The sequence below is a fragment of the Lissotriton helveticus genome, chromosome 1_1 (genome assembly GCF_964261635.1).
Source record: "Lissotriton helveticus chromosome 1_1, aLisHel1.1, whole genome shotgun sequence".
NCBI classification, from domain to species: domain Eukaryota; kingdom Metazoa; phylum Chordata; class Amphibia; order Caudata; family Salamandridae; genus Lissotriton; species Lissotriton helveticus.
The window spans coordinates 7,595,682-7,621,292 of record NC_136057.1 but is presented as its reverse complement, the minus strand read 5'-3'; the positions used below and the strand labels follow the sequence as shown (position 1 = coordinate 7,621,292).

Below are 25,611 nucleotides of genomic sequence, written 5' to 3'. Positions count from 1 at the left end.
GTTACCATATTTGAAGGACCCCTTGTGCAGAGGTTTATGTATGATAAGATTCAACACAATATGTCGACCAGTCCTCACGTCCGTTTTTTCTCTAATGTATGACTTTGCTTATGTTTTACTAGCGTTGATGACCCACTGAAACTCTTCCCACATTCACTACATGTGTATGGCTTCTCTCCAGTGTGAGTTCGCCAATGCTCAGTTAGGGTTGATGCCCGATTGAAGCTCTTATTGCATACATTACATGTAAATGGTCTCTCTCCTGTATGTATCTTGCTATGTCTCATAAATGTTGAGGACTGAGTGAAGCTCTTGCCGCAGTCACTACATGTATACGGTTTCTCTCCAGTGTGTAGGCGTTTGTGTGACAATAAAGCACAGGAATCAAAAAACCTCTTCCCACATTGACTGCATGACTGTGGTTTTTCTCCTGTATGGCTTCGCTTATGTCTTACCAGTGCAGACGACACAGTGAAACTTTTCCCACATTCACTACAATTATATGGCTTCTCTCCAGTGTGTGTTCGCATGTGTTTGACGAGGGTAGAGGCACGGCTGAAGTTTGACCCACACACATTGCATGTAAACGGTTTCTCTCCTGTATGTATTTTTATGTGACACATAAGTATGGATGACTGAGAAAAACTCTTCCCACAATCACTACAAGTATACGGTTTCTCTCCAGTATGTAATCGCTGATGTAGGACGAGTGCTTGTGAGTGGCTAAATTTTCTTCCACATTGATTACAAAGATATGGTTGCTCGCCTGTGTGGACTCGCTGGTGTGAAATAAGGGTTGATGAATGACAGTAACTTTTCCCACACTCCCCACATGTATATGGCTTCTCTCCCGTATGTAAGGTTTGGTGCCTCTCCAATGCAGTCGATTGCCTAAAACATCTGCCGCACTCAGCACAAGCATGTTGCTTCTTACCGGTCTGGGTTCGCTGGTGTACACTCTCGGACGGATTTAAATGCTGCTCACACTCTGTGTCTAGTTTCTCCCCATTGTTTACTGCCTGGTGTTTCATCGAGTCTGATGACTGCATAACTCCCTTGCCACATTCTGAGCGTATCAATGGTCTTTCCCCTGCATGTGTGAGCTGTTCTTTGAAGAAAGTAGATGTGTGGCAGACATTCTCTCCACAATGTTCACATTTATAGGACCTTTTACCTGTGTGGGTTTGCAGATGGCGGGTTTGATCAAATGAAGCGTTGCCACTTATCCCACATTCAGGGTGTGTGTGCGGTTTGTCACCAGTGAGCGTTTGTTGGTGCTGTGATAGATTGTCTGAGCAGTGGAAACATTTATCAAGTTTCATACCAGAGTATGGCCCCTCTTTCCAGTGCATCTCTTGGTGTGCGTGGAGGGATGACGAGGAACCCAAAGTATGCCCACAATCACTGCATATGAACATGTTCACGCCTCCGTCTAATCACAGTGCTGAAATGAAGCAAAGCATTTTCCAGGCACACTGTGAACAATTTGTTCCCAACTTCTAATTTCTTGTCTTTCACCTATCATAGAAAACAACAGGAATGTTCCTAATTTGAATGCAATTGCACAGGTTTCATGAGTTCAGAGCTTCAAGATCAGACGTATTCACTGATTTAGATCTGCGATACTTTCCTTTATTGTTGAGCATTGCTTTTAGCGATATGTGCCCTGTTGTAGAATCCTGTACGACGACTTGCTGAAAATATTCATGCATAGCGCTGGAGTAGAATAAAAGTCAGAGGGGAGGTTACGCTTTTCCATAAATATCTCCAGAGGTTAAACTTATTCTGTGCACCGATGCACATGTTATAGAAACAGCAGTATGAATCTCTTCTTAAATCCTGTTTGCAACAAGGTTCTGCATTGCCAGTCACTTTGACTGGAATGAAAAAGTATTTCACTTTCTCTGTGCACATCTGTGGCTTCCCTGGATGTAAAGGCTTGAGCAGATTCTCTGTACCAATTCCTCTCTTACATTATGTAGCAGATGAGCTGTGTTTAACTCAGTCTTTCACGTTGCTTCCTTTGCTCTGAACACAGAACCTCAACACGAATCCCACTTGTAATGCAGTGTTTGAGAATCATCCATCTTCATAGTGATTGCTGCACTTGTTTGGATCTAAAGACATAGAAGACAAATTTATTAGTGAAAAGGGTTGAGGTCGCGTCGTCACAGTCATACATACACTCAAGTTCTATACGTCAGCGTTTCATACTGAAAAAGGGATGTAACAAGAGTTATACGTTCATGGGATTGTTTTCATTTGATGTTTTTCTATTCCATTGTACAATTCTATCTGTATTCTATGACATATATTGGGTAGGACATTGCACTGTACAGTTCAGATGTTTTGTAAAGTTAGTTATGTAAACCATGTTTGTGATGCGTCTGCTGAAGAAAACTGGCAATCATGTTTTAGATATACATGTGTTTTACGACACTTAGGTTTCTAAATAAATATTCCTCAATAAAAGTCTATTTTAATTTGTTGAACTGTTTAATAAAGTACCGCTCAAAGTAAATAAAGTTTACAACAGAGTTTCATACAGGACCAATAGGAACAGGGTGCAGAGGCAGCACCCTTACAACTAGCATCCTGTCATTGATATGGTGCAGGGGGTGAGAATTACCATACCGGGGGAAGGAATTATAGGAGAAGGGGAAGGAACTATAGGAGAAGGAGAAGGAATTATAGGAGTGAGGTTATGTTGGGGGTGCCTCTGAAGAGAACCAGCAGCAATAGCTAAGAGGTGAAAGAATTTGGAAACATAGTGATGTAAGAGGAACATTTTTATGTTCCTCAAAAGGTGCGGAGTAGTTTATATCTCAATATGGAGAAAGTGCAAAAGGCCACTGCTATTTAAATTAAAGTCTAATGAGAGGCATAGGAAGTGCATAATTGGTTTGTCATAAGTCCTTCAGGAAATACAAACTGCTTTAGTGAGGAGGGCATTCACCACACAACCTTCACGTCAATGAATGGTCCACTTTACATGAAAAGAAAAGGTTACATAGAACATTTTTCTTTCCAAAGTTAAATTGTGGGTGCACAGTAAATGCTTCCTTCACATCTAAAGTTTGATTATTTTTGTTTTTTCTGTGAAAAGACGTGGTCTACGTTGACTTTTCATTGGTGCCAGGAGGCATAACGGCCTATGGAGCATCATTCAACAAGGGACCGATATTGCTGGAAAGCCAACAGGATTGGCTACACCGATTGCCAATTTCATCATGAGATGTGGGAGAAAACAGAACAGTTCAATATCTGGTATTACCAATTGGTTTTTTTCTCCATTTGTTGCACCCAAATGCAATCCAGTGTACAAGAAAAGACACATTTTCCAAAATGCCCTCTAAATTATGGACGTGTGAGTATCTCTAAATTCAGAGGTGCACTATTAACACTATTGCTAAACTCAGCGATTTGTGCACGTAGCAGAAATACATAAATTTCCTTCACATCCATTTAATCGATAAGCCTTTACCACATTAGCTGCTGCATGGGCGGAACACAATGAAAAATCACTATAAGCTGCAGGACAGTTTTTGTCTCTGGGTATCGAATGTTTCTGGACAATCAACACACACTATATCGCCCGGCCACCAGAAGAGCCTGACGAAAGTTATGGTATGATGCTTTTATAAATTGGTGCAAAAAAATTGTCCAGGAAAAATCTGTCACCAAATGCTATTTATTTCTACTTATTTTCATTATTTTATAACTATAAGGACTCTAAACAAATAACCCCTTGCTTTGTCTGGGATTCAGAAATGTATAGATTTCCAGTTTCACGCCTGTTTCCACAATAAACTGAAAGTAGGTTGAAACCGCACAAAAATAATAAAAATAGAATACTAGCTGAAAAATCGAAAACAAAAATTAAAAGTTCTGCTGGAAAGTTGGTGATTTTCGTACAGCAATATTTTGTTTATGCCATTGTTAGAAAGAGAAAAAACTTGCACACTTTCTTCCAACAACAACACTTTTATCCAACAAAAACACCCCCACACGTTTGATATATTTTGGCCACGTTCTCTGTTCCCAGCAGGTAATTCCACAAACAATAGGAAGATTTAAAATATCCATTATGTGGAAAGGAAAAAGGATGTACATTTGGCTGGAATTTCTTTTCTTGGAAAATGTTATGAAGGCCTAAACAAAATTCCCCAAATATCAAAAAGGGCTCTGCACTTTGAGGTGGAAAAGCTGCAGCAGCAAAAGGACTGGAGATTGTCTACACCCATCAGCAAGGGTAAATCAACTAACACCGACTCCGCATCACTCCTTCTTATTGGGTTCCTCCACGCGTTACTCTTGGGGAACGCTGCAGGTGACCTGCGTGTGTCACTTGTGTTCATTGCTCAAGAGAAACACAACACACCAGGGCCTTCCGTTTAAAGTGTTTCTCCAATCCCTGTGATCAATCACTTTGAGGATAGCAGGTGAAGGCGATGCGGATGTTCAGGATTTGGTGCTCATCAACTATGATCTGGTGTTCATGTAAAGAGCCAACACAGCTTTGTCCCTTTGGACTTTCACCTCGTCATGGTAACATAGGGCCAACTTTGTGCTCTACGAAAAAAAGGTTTTACGTCCAGCGTCATTTCATATTTGATCTCTTTTCGATACCCCAGGAAAAGATCTTTAACATGAGGTAGATGTGCTACGTTGACTAAACATTAAACTTTATTTCATTTTGTCACCAAACTGTATTGCCTAAAGGTGTTTCACACGGTTATATTATGTTTTAAAAGCTTGTATAGCGCATAGCTGCCCAAGCATCGGGCCTTGCCAGTGCTGAACCTGAAAACATAGGTACAGAGACTACAAACACCAAAAAGGTAAAGAGGAAGAGGACGCTAGTTGGAGTAGAGCCTGGTCTCGAGGGATTACCTAAAGTGCAGATGGTTCTTGGTATTCCTGAGGGAGTGAGGCAATTTGTTTGATAAGTTCGGAGCAAGGCTCGGAAGGAGTAGCCTCCCGTTCGAAGAGGTTGGGACGGCAGGTAAGGGGGTACAAGATTGTCAAGAATATAGGCCCCTGGGAGTGGAAAGACGTACGGCTGAAGGACAAGGTCTTGAAGTGTGGGCGCGTATACAGAGAGAGCCAGTGCAGCTTCTGGAGAAGCCCAGAAGGGGAACAGGATTTTGAGAGTTGAAGAGCAATCTTGCTGCAGCATCTGGAGTCTTTTCGGGACAGCTTTGTTTGCTCCTAGATTTAGGACATTGCAGTAATCAAAACGGGACAGAATCAGAGCTTGAATAATGGTTTACCTTGTGCGAGGGTCGAAAAAGCCAATGATGGGTTTGAGGCTTCTCAGTAGCTTGAATTAGGTGTCCGTCAGTGATTTGGCTTTGGCCTCAAAGGCCAGAGTGTCACCCATCCCGACTCGTAAGTTTTTAACAACCGATTTGGGCTTGGGAGGTTGACCAAGGGTAATCGGCTACCAGTGGTTACCTAGCATAACTGTTGGCATTTAATCTCAAGCAGTTGTTATTCATCCACTTCGCAACCGCAAGCATTCCTTCCTGGAAACTGGAAAGTCTTGCGTTGTGTTCTCAGAGAGTGAAAGAATGAGCTGGGTATCATTCGCGTACAATACCACAGCGAGCCCAAAAGATTTTACAACCTGTGTAAGTAGTTGGGCGTAAACATTAGAGTAGGGCTCAAAGAAAAGCCCTGAAGGACTCCGTAGTGCAGGGTTCACTGATAGGATGCGAAGGGAGGAGAGGTAACCTGAAAGGAGCGCTCGCTCAAAAAACAGACATTTGTAATGCAATAGGTCTCGCATTTGTTAAAGTTAGAGATGTTGCCGTTGAAAATGACAATGTTTTTTATTTGCAGCAGAGTAATTATATTTGCATAGTGCGATTGCCATTGGTATAAAAAAAGTGAAAGTAAAAAACATTGTCATTTTCAACACCAACAGCTCTAACTTTAACAAATGCGAGACCTATTGCATTGCAAATGCTTGTTAATCCTGCCCCTGGTAGACAAAATAAAGTTGGAGGGTCTGACCAGGCGATAGTTTTTTGTTTTATTACACTGCACTCTTTCAACTCTGCTTGGAGGAGCGCATAATGAAGCACGCCACCCCAGGGTGGGCTAGGGTTCCCGTCCTAAAGAAAGTTCTCCTTTCTTTCTGTCATAAGCATTGATTGGTGGGGAGCTCTCCTACATCCAAGACATATTCATGGTGTCAGACTCGGGCACATTGTTGTGTTTGCCAACATTCTTATTATGCATGGAACAATGTTTGATTTCATTAAATCAAACACAAGAGCGTTTGGTACATTGCACATCCTAAACTCACATATTTGAAGGTGCTCGCATGTGTGTTAATGAAGGGAAAGGAGGCGCAGGGAAATAAATTATTTGCTTCAAATCACACAATTTAATCAAGCGGGAAAGCCAGAATGAATTTCAGGGTTCCGGATGTCACATTAAGCAGTTCAGCCATTAGGTGGCTATCTTTTTCTCTCCTTTTTAACATACAAAGTTTTATGCTTTCTTTGTAATTCTTAGTGCATGAGGCTAGAGCATTGGTGGCAGGCAGGAGCCACATGAAAGCTCGACTTGTTTTGGGCTCGAGAGTCCAGGAGGGCCTCGAGCTGAGTCTGAGTCGGGCCGCTGGCCCTGGTCCGGCTCGAGCCTTCATGGGCTCGCCCACCACTAAGCTGCACGTTGGGTACTGAGCAGTATTTTAAGCAACTCCCCACTGACTTCATACGCTCTTCCAATTGCCAAGAATCACACATGGGAAAGAGCTTGGCGCCTGGGGTCAGCTAAGAAAGCCGCAGGTGGTCTCAGAATCACTGGAGCTGAACTATCTCCCGAACAGATGGGGCAGACGGTTTGACTGGCAGTGCCCTCCTACGTGTTTCTTTGTGCATGAGTCGGCCGAGCTGTGCCAAGCCAGTACCTAAAGATTTCCATTTTCATCATTTGTTTATTTAGTAAAGTGTGATCAAGAACCCAGGGGGCGCCAGAGGGCTTTACAGATGTGAGAGGTTCTGCCTGTTACATACAGTACGGTATACTTACCTTATATGCACAAAGGGAATTAAATAAAGGGGTAGAGAGGAGAGGCCATCTTAAGTTCAGAACAGAAAAACAATATTTAGGGTTTATGACAAAGCGCAGCAGGGGGGAGCAGGTTACAAATGAGCTGCATCTTATTAAAGTCAGACCCTGCGCGTGGACTCTCTTTGGGTGTCCTGGCACCGCAAAGGGACTTCTTGCTTAGATTCGGGGCCATTGGTGTCACGAGATGGGAGCTACAACAGGAGTGTGTCTCGGCCCTGCAGTGCCCAACCTTGAGACACTGAGGAGGCTGTGGAAGCGGAGAGGGTGTGGGAGTGAGGTCTCACCTCCGGCATTGCATGCCTCGCCACTTGTCCTATAGGTAGGGAATTACAGGGGGTTACCAATGATATTTAAATTACTTTGAGGTTGCAGAACCTGTGACCTAACTTTATTGCTGTGCCCTAAGTGCAAAAAACTAAATTAGCGGGCTAAGGGAGGCTTGGGATGGACACATCTCCCCGACTTTCCTATACATTCTTGTCTCAGTATCTGCAGCACCCTGAGCTCTGCATGGGTCCTATGGGGTGTGGATCTTTTAAATTACGAGAAACCTTCCCAGTACTCGTCTTATTCTTGACGTAATTTTAAATTCACGATTTGCCCCACATTTGGGCACTTTGATCGCTAACCACGAGTGATGTATTACTAGCCGATCTGTCATACGGCCATTTCTACTTGACATAGTGCATGTAACCACGCTTGTCTGACTCCCAGAACAGCGTTTTACTGCGCTAAAATACCAGTATTGGCACCATGGTCACGAATAATGACTAGTCCTTAGCACGTCCACACAGAGATTTCTCTTGCAGAAAACCCATGAGATGGATTGCACTAATTACGTGTTGTTTGTCTTTTTTGTATGTATGTCTTTCTATTTTCAGACTATACAGGTACCTCTAAACTGAGGGTAATACACAACTTGATGGTTTGTTTTTTGCACCTTAATTTTTCCACACCTGCTTTTAACTTTCACGTCCTCAGCTATGGGTGGGCCTTAGCGTGCCCATACCGCCGAGGTACACAATCTTACGGTCCTGATGAAAGCCCAGTAAATAACACATAGATGGGCAGAAACATGTCGACCCCACTTTAAGTGGAAAACAACCAAACCACTATATGGTAGATTTCCCACACATATTTTATCTATGTCAAACTGACCATTGAATAAACTTTTTGTATGGTACTGTCTTTGACATTTTTAAATCACATTTCTTTTTGACACTTGCCACAAAGAACCAGCTCCGCAGTAATCTGGCGTTGTAGCACACCAGGGAGGCACTCGGCTTCTCCTGGTGGGCCCGATGATGAAGCATGTCACCACCCAGGGTGGTGAGTGAGGGCTTCCTGAAAAATCCCTATTGATTTCCAATGTGACTCATCCAGGGTGATTTTTCCTTCTCTGCGTCTAGTGCTTATACACTTTTTGTCTTACGACACTCTTCTGTTGTTTAAATAAGATTGACCAGGGGGACTAAGAGGGCCCTTTACCCTCTCCCTCAATTTGTTGTTACTCATTAAGAAAACTTGTCTGACTGAGGCTTAGTTTGCATGGCTGATGGAAAAACAAGGCGTAGGATTGGGCAATAGACTCATAACTTCACAGAGAGGGGCATGGGGCATCAGCGGTGTCCCTTCAATGACAACCAGTGTCTTGGGAACTATCCCTTGGGGTGCACAGCCCACAGTAACACCCTAGACAGCTCAGCTACTGCTCAAGGTACACACCTCTCAATAACACCCCAGACAGCTCATCAGAAGCATGAGTTTCACATCTTCCAGCAGCACTGCACGCCTGACCGATGACAAGCATTAAACACCTCTGAGTAACACTGAAGTCACTTAGTCATCCCCTTGCTGACTGTAGTACAAGGCCCTGCCTTCCTGTAAGCAGTCATCGAAGCTTTCCTCTATTTCTAAAAAAAAAAAAACAACACCTTTGAGTATGAAAGGGGTGAGATGCTCTCTTTCAAGTAAGAAGAACCTCTCCATATTATGTTCTACGTTTCTTCAGATTTGATCTCCCTCCAGATGTGGCAGCCGTCGACTCCTAGGGACTGTTTTAGGCAGTTCATTCAACCAGTTGTTACAAACTTGGAAAGAAGACTGCTATTCTGAGGTTTATCAGACGGTTGAATCCATTTAACATGGGAGAGATGGCTCTTCCTCAGAGTCTATCGACACAGCCAGCGGTCTGGGTTGGCACAGTCTGGGCATATCCTGGGAGGCCAGAGGCCACGGCAGGCTGAAGCCTTGGGGGAGAAGGGGGTGGGGCTATTCTTCCCACATGGCTGCAAGTAAAGGTAAGAGAGACCGCTCGACCAAGGACTTTCTCCTCAAAGCCTCTGGTTCTAACACTGAGACCTCTGCATCTTCCCTGGAGTCGCTAGCTTCTACCAAAGCCCCGCTCACCCGCTCCTTCATAGAAATGCTATTTGCTTCCCTGTGGGACGACCCACAATCCATGAAGAAAAAAATTGGCCGATGAACTCAGGGCGGTGAGATGAGGACACACTGGGAGGCATAGTGGAGACTCTAGAGGTGCATGGCACGAGTAGAGATGAAGAGATTGAACAACTCCAGGACCAACACCTAGACATACAAGCGCACGCTCACGACCTACAGTACCGCTCTTGATGCAGCAATATACGCATCAGGGGGTTCCAAGTGGTGCAGAGGGCCTCAATGTTGCTTCCTTTGTTGGAGATCTCTTCAGAGCAACTCTGAAGGCCCCTCCTGAACTGGAGATCAAGTTGGACCGTACTCATCGTGTGACCCCGCACAGCAGCCAGCCCCGGCACCCCCGCTGATAGCCTTACATGTGTTCATGACTTTCAGTTAAAAGAGCGCATCCCCAAAAAGGCCAGAGATAACCATCCAGCGCAGTTTCAGGGACAAAACCTACTGAATTCCAAGACATCGCCGCCTCCACTCTTCAAAAAGGGATGGCGTTCCGGCCGATCACAGCACACCTCTGGTCCATTGGAGGCCCTTACTCTTGGGAATACCCCTTTCGGTTAATCTTTCACCTAAACGGGAAGATACACCAGGTCCGCTCACTGAAGGAGGCCCACCAATTTTTGGGCATCACAGCCGATTCCGCAGAGCTCGCATACGAGCCAATAGCAAGGGAACGCGAGGCGGTGCTGGCTTCCCTTGGTGATGACACAGTCGGACCAGCATAGTTAGATTCGCGCCGTTCTGGCCAGTCTCTGGCTACAAGCAATTCTCTGCTCTATCTGGTCCCCGTCTTTCTAAAGTCAGCCGGGGGTGCCTGGGCAGGGGGCGGGAAGGGATGCTGCTGACCTCTTTCACTCCCTTCTCATGAGTCTCACCACCCGGGACATTAATGATGTTTTTTTCACTATGGTTCCGGTTTGTTGTATTCATTTGTGTTTGTTAGGCCTTACCCGACTCCTGGGTTTCCCCGGGGCAAATTCCTTGCCCACTTTGCCACTCAGCTACTGGCTTCATGCAGTCCAGTCCACCCCTGACCTTGAGTCACCAAATGTCCCATTTCCCCCACACAACGTGTTTCCATTAATCTACTTAAGTACCACCGTGATCACACCGGATCTTAGAATTATCACTTTAAATGTGAAAGGGCTCAACAACCCAGTCAAAAGACGTGCCATGCTTTCTTACCTGGAGCACTCTGGTGCCCAAATGTGTCTTCTCCAAGAGACTCCTATCTTTCCTAGAGACACCCCCCATTCTTTGTTCCAGGGCGTTTCCCCTTCAGCTCTTCCCATCTCAGTCCTCTCAATTCGCAGGGGTCCCCGGAAAGATAGGCTCCAAACAGCCAGAGATCAGGGGTAGGTTGCTGCCCACTCCTTCAGGTTTGGCTCCCACACTTGCACAGGAGGCTCACCCAGTCAACTGCGCGAATGTTAATGCTGGGAGGAGACCTGAATCTTGCTTTTGTTACACTATTGACAGACCGGGCCAACAGGGCCAAACTTGGGCACTCTCTAGAGAGGGGGGTATAAGTACTGGTCAAAACAGATTTGGGGGACATCTTGTAAATATTACACCCCTCAGCCAGAGAATACCCCTTTAATTCCCGCTCCCATAAAACATACGTAAGGATTGATTTCTTCCTGGGCACTCAGAGCATCATATCCCATACCCAACATGCTGAGATACTATCCCACGTACTATCGGATCGTTCAGCGGTGACATTTATTTATTTATTTAAACTTCTAAAGCGCGCAGCTACCCTCAGTGGGTTTCCCGGCGCTCAGGGATAGACTAAAGAAGAAAGACTGGCGAGCTGATTTTTACAAGGCTACATATTACTGCTGAAAAAGCCAAGTTTTAAGTCCCTTACGGAAATGAAAAAGACTGGTTTCTGTCTTTAGGGACACAGGAAGAGTATTCCAGAATTTTGGACCTAAGTGAGAAAAAGAACGGCCTCCCATTTTTGCCAGTCTAAATCTGGGGACGGAAAAGTCACCATGAAGTGATGATCTTAAAGTTCGACTGGGCTTATAAGCCTGGATCAAGTTCTGAAGGTAATTAGGAGCTGAGCCGTGTTTAATTTTAAAAACGTGACACAGGGCTTTAAATTTTATTCTGTTTGGGATTTTTAACCAATGAAGATCACGAAGCGCTGCAGAAGCAGAAGATCTTCTAGGGACGTTACAGAGAAGGCGGGCAGCAGCGTTCTGCACAACCTGAAGTTTTCTTATGGTTGTTTGGTCGGATCCAATATATAGGACGTTGCCATAGTCCAGGCGGGAAACAACCAACGCCTGGACTACCGTTCTTCGTGTGGAAAGGGGCAACATCCACAGGATCTTCTGTAGCCATCTCAAGGTGGCGAAACAGATGGATGCCACCTTTACAGCCTGCTGTCTCATTGTGAGTTTCTCATCGATGAGAAACCCGAGGTTGCGAACTACAGTTACCGGTTGCGGGGTGGGGCCCATGTCACAGGGCCAATGGTGGGGGCCCCAGAGATCCTTATTTCTGCCTAGTATCACAACCTCGGTTTTGTCACCGTTGAGCTTTAAAAAATGACTCTTCATCCATTTAGAGACACAGATCAAACCTTCTTTCAGGGCAGAGGTTTTATTGCACTCTTTATTAGAGAGAGAAAAAATGATCTGCGAGTCGTCGGCGTAAGAGTACAGTGTAAGACCTGCCTCCTCCACAATAGTAGCCAACGGTCTTACATAAATGTTAAATAATAAGGGACTGAGTATCGACCCCTGAGGCACACCATACGCAGAGGGATAAGTTGTAGAAGAGGCAGAGGCGGAAAATACCTGAAACGTGCGGTCTTTTAGAAAAGAGGCTATCCAGGCAAGAGCCGCACCTTCTACTCCCAGGGACCGAAGAGTCGCGAGGAGGATGGAGTGAGACACAGTGTCGAACGCCGCACTTAGATCGAGAAGGATAAGGGCGGATGTTTCTCCGCGATCGACACTGTGTCGTAGGCTCTCGGTGACTCCTAGGAATGTGGTTTCAGTCGAATGCTGAGCTCTAAAGCCTGACTGGGACGGATGTAGAAAACCCGAGCTCTCCACCAGATGTGTAAGTTGTGTGTTAATGTGCCTTTCCAGGATCTTCGATAGGATAGGAAGCAGAGAAATTGGCCTGAAGTTAGACAAGTTGGTAATGTCTGCTCCAGCCTTTTTCAATAAAGGAATTAGAACATTAGAACTTTCTCTTCCCTCTTCTCGCCCCTAGCTAGATTCTGGCACCTTAGAGACATGCTACTGCACCACCCTGTGGTGACTCAGCAGAACTTGCAAGCACTACAACCCCCACATATTTGGGGTACGTTTTGAGGGAGACAAGCATACGCTCAATTTATAAGCAGAAGATGTTGTAGTGACGATGGAAGACTCCCTGACTTCTTTACCGGTCTTTATGAACTCAACTCATTTTCGCAGGCGGAGCGCTTTAAGGTTGGTGAGAGAATGTGGTCTAACGGCTAGAGCGGTCGACCTATGACACAGACCCCTGAGGAAGGGAGGTATTGGGGTGCTGAATTTGCGGGAGTATTTCTGAGGGGTACAGCTGAAGACATTTGTGGAGTGGTCCCGCCCCAAATCTGAAAAACATTGGCTTTTTATGGACAGGGCGGTAGCAAGGCAATTATTATGGACTATATCCCTTTCCTTCCCAAATCGGCGCACCCTAAAAGCCCCTACCTGTCGCCCGTCACATGAGCCCACCTTGCGGCATGGGTTAGAGTGCCCGAGAAAAGAGCTTTAACCACATTTTCCTTGCCGCCAACACCTATAGTGGGCAATCCAGATTTCAACCCAGGCCTTTTACCCAGTGGGCTCAGGAAAGCCATTGATCTATTGGTCATTTCTTTGACAAGACTGACCCCATGAACTTCGAGGACTTTTGCTTAAAACTGGTGCTCGCTGAAACGGAACGCTACCGATACCATCAGATTAGACACTGGATGATGCACCCAGTGGTTAGACACCAGACGCAGCGCCTTCTCACTCCTTTCGAGAAGTGGCTGTTATCCAAATCCTCTGACTCACGTCTTCGCCCTCCCTTAACTTTTGTAGCGGGAATGGGAGGACATTTACTATTGAGCTCACCACACAGCTCGCACCGTAGCAAGCACTGAGACAGCCACTAAAATAGCTATCTATTGGCACCTCACACCTCCAAGCCTCCACAGAGGGAATCCGTCTGTCGTAGGGGCGGGACTGTGGTTCCCTTGGCACTCTGACTCACCTGCTATGGGATGGTTCTAAAATCACTACCTACTGGACGCAGGTACTTGATGATATGGACGCCCACTTCAATAAACAACTACCCCGCTTCCCAGCTGCACTCTCCTAGGCTTACCCAACACCCTTACATTTCCGCTTAAATCACAAAGGGGTCATCAGCTAGGATTGGCACTGGGAGCGACTCTCTAGAATATATTGGCTCTCTGGGGTCCGTGCGACTTCCTACCCATGTGGGATGGATACACCGCATATGGGACATACCGGGCATGTAACGCATCTCTCTTTCCCTCTCTAACCAGAGGACCTTGTTGCTAAAGCTTTGGAAACCGTTTCCATCATTACTAACCTCCGAATTCTGCAAACTGACATGCCCAAAGTGCTTGAGGCTCTTGGGACTTATGGAGGCCTCACCGGTTACAACTCAAGTAGATGTGAGACAGACAGACAGACAGACACACACACACACACACACACACACAAAATAGGCCCCGGGGGATGGGTTTTTAGGAGGGGGGATTGGAAGTTCTAGGGGAGCTTTGTTATAATGTTAATTTTCCTTTTAACGACAAGTATGAGCTCAGATATGTCTTACGCCAGGTCTTCCTTTTTTTGCTGAAAATCAATAAGACTTTTAAACATATAAGTAAAAAGCATACAGAACCCTTCTACTTTGAGTGCAAGGATTCTTCACAGAGTAAGCGGCCCTATGAACGTAGGAGGAATGAGAAGTTCGAGCCTGCATCGAAACAAGTCATGATTTCAACCCAAGTCTTCAAGTGGCGACTCCAAACATTCAGTGTTTCAAAGGAAAATCAGCGTTCCTGACTCATGAAAATAAATCATAATTAGGTCTAAAGGCCGCTCCTAGGGTATTCACCAAGCCTTTAGCTCTGTCGGAGCCATTCTTCGAAGAAGGTGGTTCAGCTCCACCCTTATCTGGACGATCTATTTAAGCTCATTCAACTAGAGGGGTGCCAGGGAAGCAAGGGGCATTTCACTGTGCGATGCCAAGATTACTGGTTGAATAGCCAAGTTTTCAAAAGAGAGTGGGATCAGAACAGGCGCGGATGGACAATGCGAGGCTAGGAATGAAGAGAAGCGGCTCACAAACCAGGTCATTCGGATATGTTTTGGGCGTAATAATGGACTGCAGGATCAAAGCTGACAGACAGGAATATACGGCTGCAATTTGTTTTTGCAGTAACAGAGTCTGTATCCGTGTAGAATTTTACAGAATACACAAAGAAGTTTGAAAAGGGCACGTTTTTAGGAGCTAGCCAATGAAGGGAGCGTAGCGTGGGCTGCAACGAAGAGCAAGGAGGAGGGTTCAGGATGAGGTGGGCAACTGTGTTCTGCATCACCTGGAACCTAGCAAGGAGGCTTTCATCTATTCCCACCAATAAGGCATTTTCATAATCGATGCAACTTATTAACAGGGCTTGGACTAGAGATGTCCTGGCCTGTAGAGGGGTCAATTGAGAAACTTTCTTAAATATTCGCATTAGGCCAAAATAGGTTCCAGAGATGCTTTTAACATGCTCACTCATGGAGAGATTATCATCCAAGAGAACTCCTAGGTTCTTTACATTTTGAAGGGGGTGGGGTAGGGGGATGGGAGGATTGGGGTGGTAATTCTGATGGCTACCAGCCTGCCGACCAGACTGAGTGAGCTTCGTATTAAGCTGCAAAAAGTTTAAGGTCATCCATGCACTACATGGCCACCCACCCAAATTACTGCGTGGATATGAAATTGAAGTAACTACCGAAGGTTTTAAATACTTAGGGATTCATATTACTTCGGACTCCAAAATATTCTACGATCAGAATCTTCTTGACCCCCTCCGACGACTGCAAGAGGATGTCCAACATTGGAGAACACTGCCCTTGTTCCTTCCAGGAAGAGCAGCCTTATTTAAAATGCTTGCACTCCCTAGATTTTAAGATGCCCTCCAGAATTGCCCATTCCCCATTGCCGACACATACTTCACCGCTATAGAGGGAGAGATCTGGACTCTGTTGTGGGACAGCAAAACACCTCGCATTGCCCTCCACAAGCTGCCGAAGGGGTGGTACGATGGGGGAATCGCCCTTCCTGACCTCCGCTTGTACTACTGGGCCACACAGTTGGTAGCCTCAAACCACTGGATTCACGGTTCCCTGTCGAATCCGGCCTGTCACCTAGAGAAGTACCAGACAGGGAGGGAGGGCTATTTGGGCGCCCTTTATAGTAAGGTCCGTAAGGGCCGGTACCTTGGACCCATGTCGCAGACAGTGGCCATCTGGCACCAAGCAACTAAACGTCTAGGATAGGCAGATAAACTCACGAAATCCATGCCGCTCTGGTCCATGCAGAAATTAGGGCTACTCTGCCACCACGTGGGGTTCGATAAATGGGACTTTATCGGTATAACAAATATTGGTGACTTGATACACAGAGGCAAACTCCTCACCTTTAAAGAGCTGCAAACTAAACACAACCTTGCTCCAGGAGAAATTTTTCGATATTTGCAAATTAGGCATGCCCTTCAGACCAATATCCCTGCTTTGTCCTCCATACCAGACTCTTCTCCTTTAGAGGACTGCCTACTTTCAGAACCGCTCCTAATGAAGGCGGTGTCCTGCACACATCGCAAGCTCGGTAATAATTTGCCTGATTCCTTCCAGACTCTCCGGAGCCAGTGGCAGGTAGACGTAGGGCCCATAAACGATGAAGATTGGCAGACGGCATTAATGTCCCCTAAGGAAACGGCGATAAATCATCGCTTTCGTCTTATCCAACTAAAAATCCTACTTCGCTTCTATCTCTCGGGGGTACTTCTCGCTAAGATAGGCTGCTGGACAGACGCACTATGTCTCAGAGGATGTGGTCAGGATGGCACTTATTACCATATCCTTTGGAACTGCCCCGCGATATGCCCCCTATGGGACAACGGAGCCAAAAAAAAAATGAGGGACACGTTAGGGAAACAAATCAATTTGACGCCAGGTTTGGGGATCCTGAACATATGGGAGGCCACAGATCTAACAGAAATAGAACAAAAGTGGGTGGCACTGGGGTACTTATTAGTAAAGAGAGCTATTGTAATGTCCTGTGTTCCACCACACAGCCCTTAAGGGTTGGCTGGTGTCATGGGCAGGCAGAAATGGGCACATGGGGCATAACATACACTGCACGGAATGAATGATTTGGCACAAACTACATATCCCAGAATCATCAGAGGAGACTGGTCATGCCACCGGACAGAGGATTTAAGCCCCACCCTGGAAGTGCTCGGGGCTTGTCACTCGGGTATTCTGGTGTGGAGCAGAATCGAGCACATAGCAGTGTTTTGCTACCCGCTAAACCAAGAAGGATTGCACAGGCCCCAGCCTGAGAGGATTATCTACGGTCAGATAAGTACCTCATCCTGTAATGAATTAGGACTATTTGTTTTCAATCTTAAAACACAATATGCCTAGCAATAGTCAGAGTATGCGCTGCCTAGAAGGCTCAACCCAAAAAGGAGGGAAGACAACCAAACACACGCCCCACAAATTCCCCCCTCCTCTCCCATCTACCAGTCTTCTTGGGTGGGGTGGGGGGGTTCAAATACAGTCTTCACTTGACTTGCCGCCTGACAGGAACTCCGGTACCAGAGAAAAACACACATATGGTGAGGAAAGCCTAGACAACAACCCTCTCTAAGCATTATTACATTATACTTTCCAGGTCTGGGATGCAGCATTGCCAGAATGTGATTTCAAAACAAAACGTGCACTGTCCAAACCGCAGAAGAAGCAAATGTTTGCTTCGGAAACAATTTGTAAGTGGTCAGGTGAAATTCCCATCAGGTTTCTGTGGTTAATGATCCAATGCAAGTCGCTGTATCTTAATGTGCCTCAGTTAAACCTAAACATATTCTCTACCAAAGAAACAGGCACACACTTTTGTGGTTTTATACAGCTCAAACTCTCCCCGAAAGCTTTGGAGAGCTTTACATGAGCTCTAGTTACTTTGCTGATTATAAGTCTCTCTGAGCCTCGCAGTGCTCGGAGGTAGGCATTCATTTTCTTCACCACACACAAGCTGCAGATGCCCACAACCTTTCAGTCACAGGGCCAACAATTCAACCCCATTCCGTCACACCTTCTTCATAGTTTTATTACATGGAGTATATGGGAAGATATTTAGACAATAAACCGAACGTTTAGGAACGTGAATAAGGAGGCAGAGCAGAAGACCGTGGTGTCACCTGGAAAGGTGAGGCGTTACGTGTTATTCCGTCGTCCTCCATTCTCCATTGCTCTCAGACATCCCTCCCTCTTTTATGGGTAAACATGGACACCCACAGTGCTGGGGTGATGGTCAGTTCAAGGTCGTCTTATCTCCCTGTTTTATTGTTGGGGCACAATAGGGCAGCCTTGTTGGCACCACTCGTTTTAATAGAGGAAGGAGCAATTCCTCCCAGCCTGGAAAACGAACCTGACCCGTGCAGCCCCCGTGTTATTACCAACCTGACCCGTGCAGCCCCCGTGTTATTACCAACCTGACCCGTGCTGCCCCCATGTTATTACCAACCTGACCCGTGCAGCCCCCGTGTTATTACCAACCTGACCCGTGCAGCCCCTGTGTTATGACTAACCTGACCTTTGCTGCCCCCGTGTTATTATTAACCTGACCCGTGCTGCCCCCGTGTTATTACTAACCTGACCCGTGCTGCTCCAGTGTTATCACTAACCTGACCTGTGCAGCTCCTGTGTTATTACCAACCTGACCCGTGCAGGCCCCGTCTTATTACTAACCTGACCCGTGCTGCCCCCGTGTTATTACTAACCTGACCCGTGCTGCCTCCGTGTTATTACTAACCTGACCTGCACAGCCCCGTGTTATTACTAACCTGACCCGTGCTGCCCCCGTGTTATTATTAACCTGACCCGTGCTGCCTCCGTGTTATTACTAACCTGACCCGTGCTGTTCCAGTGTTATTACTAACCTGACCCGTGCAGCTCCCGTGTTATTACCAACCTGACCCGTGCAGGCCCCGTGTTATTACTAACCTGACCTGCACAGCCCAGTGTTATTACTAACCTGACCCGTGCTGCCTCCGTGTTATTACCAACCTGACCCGTGCTGCCCCCGTGTTATTACTAACCTGACCCGTGCTGCCTCCGTGTTATTACTAACCTGACCTGCACAGCCCCGTGTTATTACTAACCTGACCCGTGCTGCCCCCGTGTTATTATTAACCTGACCCGTGCTGCCTCCGTGTTATTACTAACCTGACCCGTGCTGTTCCAGTGTTATTACTAACCTGACCCGTGCAGCTCCCGTGTTATTACCAACCTGACCCGTGCAGGCCCCGTGTTATTACTAACCTGACCTGCACAGCCCAGTGTTATTACTAACCTGACCCGTGCTGCCTCCGTGTTATTACTAACCTGACCCGTGCTGTTCCAGTGTTATTACTAACCTGACCCGTGCTGTTCCAGTGTTATTACTAACCTGACCTGTGCTGCTCCAGTGTTATTACTAACCTGACCCGTGCTGTTCCAGTGTTATTACTAACCTGACCTGTGCTGCTCCAGTGTTATTACTAACCTGACCTGTGCTGCTCCAGTGTTATTACTAGCCTGACCCGTGCTGTTCCAGTGTTATTACTAACCTGACCCGTGCTGTTCCAGTGTTATTACTAACCTGACCCGTGCTGTTCCAGTGTTATTACTAGCCTGACCCGTGCTGTTCCAGTGTTATTACTAACCTGACCCGTGCTGTTCCAGTGTTATTACTAGCCTGACCCGTGCTGTTCCAGTGTTATTACTAACCTGACCTGTGCTGCTCCAGTGTTATTACTAACCTGACCCGTGCTGTTCCAGTGTTATTACTAACCTGACCTGTGCTGCTCCAGTGTTATTACTAACCTGACCCGTGCTGTTCCAGTGTTATTACTAGCCTGACCCGTGCTGTTCCAGTGTTATTACTAACCTGACCCGTGCTGTTCCAGTGTTATTACTAACCTGACCCGTGCTGTTCCAGTGTTATTACTAGCCTGACCCGTGCTGTTCCAGTGTTATTACTAACCTGACCCGTGCTGTTCCAGTGTTATTACTAGCCTGACCCGTGCTGTTCCAGTGTTATTACTAACCTGACCCGTGCTGCTCCAGTGTTATTACTAACCTGACCCGTGCTGTTCCAGTGTTATTACTAACCTGACCTGTGCTGCTCCAGTGTTATTACTAGCCTGACCCGTGCTGTTCCGGTGTTATTACTAGCCTGACCCGTGCTGTTCCAGTGTTATTACTAACCTGACCCGTGCTGTTCCAGTGTTATTACTAGTCAACAATAAGAGAGAAGACCCCACAAGTTCCAGGGAACAGGGTACTGCAGACAAGTCAAATAAAGAGATCCCTGGAAAGGGTGATTTAGCGAATAGCTGTTTCACTCACACTTCATACTACAGGTAAAATTTGAATCACTGGTCACAAACTAATTTATACCGTTCACAGTCTTTTTTATTAAAAATGTATGGATAAAAGAGAAGGAATTCATTACAAAATCAAATTCATAATACATACAAAGACAAAATCATTATATTGTGCAGTCAATAAAAACAATATTAAAACATATACGTTGTTATACAGAGATTAAACAGGGAAAAGAATACATATTCTAAGGTGTCAACATAGTCCTATCAAAATTAATAAACATTGTTTAAAACATACACGTACTTTCTATAGTAAAATAAAAAGAAAGCAAAACCCCTATTCAAAGACAACATCTATTGTTGTTACAGATTTTGAGATTCAAAACGCCCTTACAGTACTTTAGACATTAATCCCATGTTACAATGTGCAAGATAGCAAGGATTTCCTGGGCTTGAATTCTACAAGAAAAAAAAGCGTCGACGCGTTTCGGTGTAACTGCCCTTGGATGTTGGCACACCTTCCTCAGGACAATTTGGAATCGTTTGGGGTTAAAGACAGGGATCCTTCCTGTGTGTTAGAAAAGGACCAATCAATACATGGAAACTTTTGGAATTCAATTACAAGGTCATCTGCTTATCTGAGCTCGATGTCCCTCCTAAATGTAGGATTGTACAATTACATTCTGGACATATCTACGTCTATGATCACAATGTGTGTTCTGATGTTACCCAAGTTGAAACAGGAAGTTCCCTTATCGTATCGTCACTTACTTATAATAATAATAGTAATACTGGGTTTTGTAAAGCGCGACAGCTACCTCACGGGGAGGTGTCCCGGCGCTAGTAGAACACAGAAGACCTGGGATATTAATTAAAATTGGCTATGTTATCTATGTTAAACATCATTGCTAAGTGTGGAGTTGTACATGTACCATTTAGACACATCTACTTATAACACAGCCTTATATATTATAGTGTTACCCCAGTGGTAACAGGGGTTACCCTCATGATAGCAGATTTAAAACAACCTCCGTTATAACGTAGTCAATGACCAGTTTTTTTGTACACTCAGTCACACCATTCATTCAACCTTACTAACCTTAGGTTAGAGGATCTAAATCTTTTTTGTTGGGTTATAGCCGTTTCCTCGTTCAAGTGGACTTAAGACTCGATCTATCATAGAAGATTACGTAGAGTCTAATAGTAGAATACACAGGGATATGTGTTACCAGATCATGAGTTATCCGTGTTGCAATTTTACATACAATCATGTCACTAAAATTCGTTCCTCAAAGAATGTCAAATTAGAATATATATTACCGTAGGGGGTGTTCACTTGCCCTTACGTCTCGTGGTTTGCCCTCCGGATATGGGGACTTCAGACCATTATCTTAGCCAATTGTTTGAATGGGGACCCTACAATACCAATATACATCTTTATAGGGATTTAGGATTTTCAAATTTCTCTGTACTTTGGCTATTGGTACAATCCTGTACATACCTTAAAATGAAAAGGAAAATCCCTTCCCCGTGCTGTTCTTTATTTTGTTGAGCTCACCCCCGACTCAGGATAACGGGTAGTGGGTTGAGGAAGCTTCGGATGATCTATGGGGGAGGTAAATATCAATTTGTTGCTCTATCCATATATTTCTTTTTGTAATGTTCATATTATTATTTTTTGTTTTGTTTAGGATTTTCCCTTCACATTATAATATTACTCATGACGTTATATTTTATAGCCCTATTCTCGGTATATGGCTTGGGAGATCTCATTGTCAATTATATTTCTCTCCTTTTATCCTCAGATATTTTAGCCCCTCTCTAATCAGCTGAGGCATCAAGGTCCCTCATGCTGGAACTCGAAAATGTTAACTTTTGACCTGCAGGTAACACAAGGCACTCCGGCCCCGCGCTTGCGGCACTCCGGCCCCGCGCTTGCGGCACTCCGGCCCCGCGCTTGCGGCACTCCGGCCCGCGCTTGCGGCACTCCGGCCCCGCGCTTGCGGCACTCCGGCCCCGCGCTTGCGGCACTCCGGCCCCGCGCTTGCGGCACTCCGGCCCCGCGCTTGCGGCACTCCGGCCCCGCGCTTGCGGCACTCCGGCCCCGCGCTTGCGGCACTCCGGCCCGCGCTTGCGGCACTCCGGCCCCGCGCTTGCGGCACTCCGGCCCCGCGCTTGCGGCACTCCGGCCCGCGCTTGCGGCACTCCGGCCCCGCGCTTGCGGCACTCCGGCCCCGCGCTTGCGGCACTCCGGCCCAGCGCTTGCGGCACTCCGGCCCGCGCTTGCGGCACTCCGGCCCCGCGCTTGCGGCACTCCGGCCCCGCGCTTGCGGCACTCCGGCCCCGCGCTTGCGGCACTCCGGCCCCGCGCTTGCGGCACTCCGGCCCCGCGCTTGCGGCACTCCGGCCCCGCGCTTGCGGCACTCCGGCCCCGCGCTTGCGGCACTCCGGCCCCGCGCGTGCGGCACTCCGGCCCCGCGCGTGCGGCACTCCGGCCCCGCGCTTGCGGCACTCCGGCCCCGCGCTTGCGGCACTCCGGCCCCGCGCTTGCGGCACTCCGGCCCGCGCTTGCGGCACTCCGGCCCCGCGCTTGCGGCACTCCGGCCCCGCGCTTGCGGCACTCCGGCCCGCGCTTGCGGCACTCCGGCCCCGCGCTTGCGGCACTCCGGCCCCGCGCTTGCGGCACTCCGGCCCCGCGCTTGCGGCACTCCGGCACTCCGGCCCCGCGCTTGCGGCACTCCGGCCCCGCGCTTGCGGCACTCCGGCCCGCGCTTGCGGCACTCCGGCCCCGCGCTTGCGGCACTCCGGCCCCGCGCTTGCGGCACTCCGGCCCGCGCTTGCGGCACTCCGGCCCCGCGCTTGCGGCACTCCGGCCCCGCGCTTGCGGCACTCCGGCCCCGCGCTTGCGGCACTCCGGCCCCGCGCTTGCGGCACTTGCAGCATGGGCGCTGACTTTAGGCTCGACCTAAAAATTTTGCGCCTCATGTCCAAGAAAGTTAGGAGGGTCCTGACCATTTGTTATTCTAAAAATGGTGTCATGGTCCCTGTAGCTTGGGAAGCCCAGCTCTACTCACAGCCTGAGGGCCTCAGCCAGAGGTGAGCTGAGCCTGGTGTGCACAGAGGGTCTCTCCAGGGCCTGCATCCGCCCCGCCCCCTGCTCCCTCACCTGCCCCCCCTCCAGCCTCCTGCAGGCTGGGACCGGACACCGACATCTGCAATGGGGAATAACCGTTCACGCCCCACCCCGGAAATACAGTGAACTCATGAAAAACAACCGCAAACAGGCCCCGCCCACGCAAGAAGAGTGATGGGCTGCACGAGCCCAAAGAGGAGAGGCTGCAGCCAACCCCGTCTGTCCGTCTGTCCTCCAGGGCTGGGGACACACATGCGACACCCTAGGAGGGCACACGCGGACTTTTTAGGGCAATAAGACATTCATCCGCACAGAGTCGGGAGAGTGAAAGAGGCCGCGCGGCGCTGCCCTCCTGGGTGTAAACAGACGGCTTCCTCCCCTTGACTTCCGGCCGAGCTGGCTCTGCCCCTTGCCACCCGGAAGCAGTAATGCTCTGACGCTGCTGCGCCTGACCTCACGTTGCTGTGATTGGGCGCGGTGTTTTCTCCCTGCGCTGTGATTGGCTGCTGTGAAAGCGTGGGGGTGCGATGAGCTCCAGAGTCCAGAGCTCCAGCTGACTCTGCGCTCCCAGGGCCCGACGAGCCGCAGGTGAGGGAGGAGCCGGGGGGGGGGGCCGGTGAGGGGGCGAGGGGGGGCCTGAGGGCAGGAGGAGAGAAAGGAGGGGCGGGGAGGAGGTGTGAGAGGAGCCTGAGGGGGAGGAGGGGGGAGCGGGACTGGGAATCTATTTATTTTTTATTTATTTTATTTTATTTTATTTTATTTTTGCGTTTTTCTCTCGCGCGGACTTCACCCGAAGGCGTCGGAGGCTTCACAAAAGGAACAGAACAGATACAAGAGAACATGACAAGTGAACAAAAAAAACAAAAGCAAACGGTACATAAATGAGGCAAAAGTGACAATCGTGAGCAAACTAAATACAAGAGGAGCAAACGGTGCATTACAGGAGTCAAAAGAGACAAGTGTGCAGGTTACAAAACAAAACAAAGTACATTTAGAGGTGTAGAACTGCAATATATGCTAGACACTCAGCACAAGAACAAACGTTACGTAGGCAATGGTGTCACTTGTGCAAGTATCAAAAGCAAACAAAATGTGAGAGGTGCAAACAGTGTGTTACAAGAGAAAAGAGACGTGTGCATGTTACAAAAGAGAACCAAACACAGGTACAAGAGTATTACTGCAATAAATGGCAGACTCTCAGACCACAAGAACACACTGGGAAGGCGTTGGAGAGAGGAGCTGAACGCCTAGGGCGCTCGACCTCGGACCTGGGGAACTCGGTTCGAGTCTCGGTAACGACGCCAAAACCTCCTGTGATTCTGGGCAAATCACTTAATCTCCCCGTGCCTAAAATGAAAGTAACTGGAAAACATAAAATGTAACGTAACTGGAAAAAATGTAAAGCGCTCTGATACCTGATTCGGTTCGGGTCTAGTTCGCGCTATATTAAAACTCTGCAAAAAAAAAAAGGCACCTCCATAGTCATGGAGAATAGAGATTTTCTACACTAAAAGTTCTTCCTTCAGATAATAGAAAGGGCATGAATTAACTTTGGAAGTGTCTTTGGAGGAGGAGAGCTTTGAGGTCAGTTTTGAAGGCCTGGGAGGAGGTGGTGGTCCGGAGCTCCGGCGTAAGGGAGTTCCAGATTCTCACCGCGTTGCCTGAAAAGGATTGGGCCATCGATCTTTCCTTCTTGAAAGTGGGAGGTTCAAGCAGTAGATTCTCCGCATTGCGTGAAGGTCTAGAGCCTCCAGAGAGTTTCAGTTTATTCGCCAGGTAGCGAGGAGAGGAGGCGTGCAAGGCTTTGCGGGTGATACAAGCGGTCTTGTAGATAGCTCTTGCCTCGATGGGAAGTCAGCGGAGGGTGGATAACATCGGTGTGATGTGGTCGCTTCTTTTGGCCCCATAAATGAAGCGAGCTGCTGAATGGAGAACAGATCTAAGGGGGGACAAGTGGGATTTGAGGAGGCCAGTAAGAAGAGAATTGCAGTAGTCCAGTCTGGAGAGGACCAGCGACTGCACCAGGGTTTTAAGGTCTTGTTCCGGGAAAAAGCCACGCATTCCCCAAAGGGTATCGAGCAGACTTTGCAATGGAATTGATGTGGGAGATTAGATTGAGTTTTCTGTCAAGTATGACACCAAGGGATTTTGCGCTGTCGACAATGATGGGTTTATTGTTAAGTAGATTCATCTAATCCATCCATGATTGAACCGGGGGAGGAGAAAGTGAGGAGAGGAGGAGGAATTCAGTTTTGGAGGGATTCAGAATCAGTTGATGTGTTGACAT

The 25,611-nt window shown here is 47.4% G+C and overlaps 2 protein-coding genes across 2 annotated transcripts in view; one reads left to right on the top strand and one right to left on the bottom strand.

Moving 5' to 3' along the window:
* The window catches only part of LOC144809589 (uncharacterized), a 205,140-nt gene extending 181,736 nt beyond the window's left edge, over positions 1-23,404 (bottom strand). The window contains exons 1-2 of the mRNA XM_078673727.1: positions 23,266-23,404; positions 101-2,117 (exon numbers count right to left, since the gene is read on the bottom strand). Coding sequence (XP_078529853.1) covers positions 101-1,418 — 1,318 coding nt within the window. The 5' untranslated portion in view covers positions 1,419-2,117; positions 23,266-23,404. The remainder of the gene's footprint in view (positions 1-100; positions 2,118-23,265) is intronic.
* Positions 23,405-23,836: 432 nt separating this feature from the next.
* The window catches only part of LOC144808548 (uncharacterized), a 271,476-nt gene continuing 269,701 nt past the window's right edge, over positions 23,837-25,611 (top strand). The window contains exon 1 of the mRNA XM_078673646.1: positions 23,837-23,912. The gene's annotated coding sequence lies outside the window, so the exon portion shown is untranslated. The remainder of the gene's footprint in view (positions 23,913-25,611) is intronic.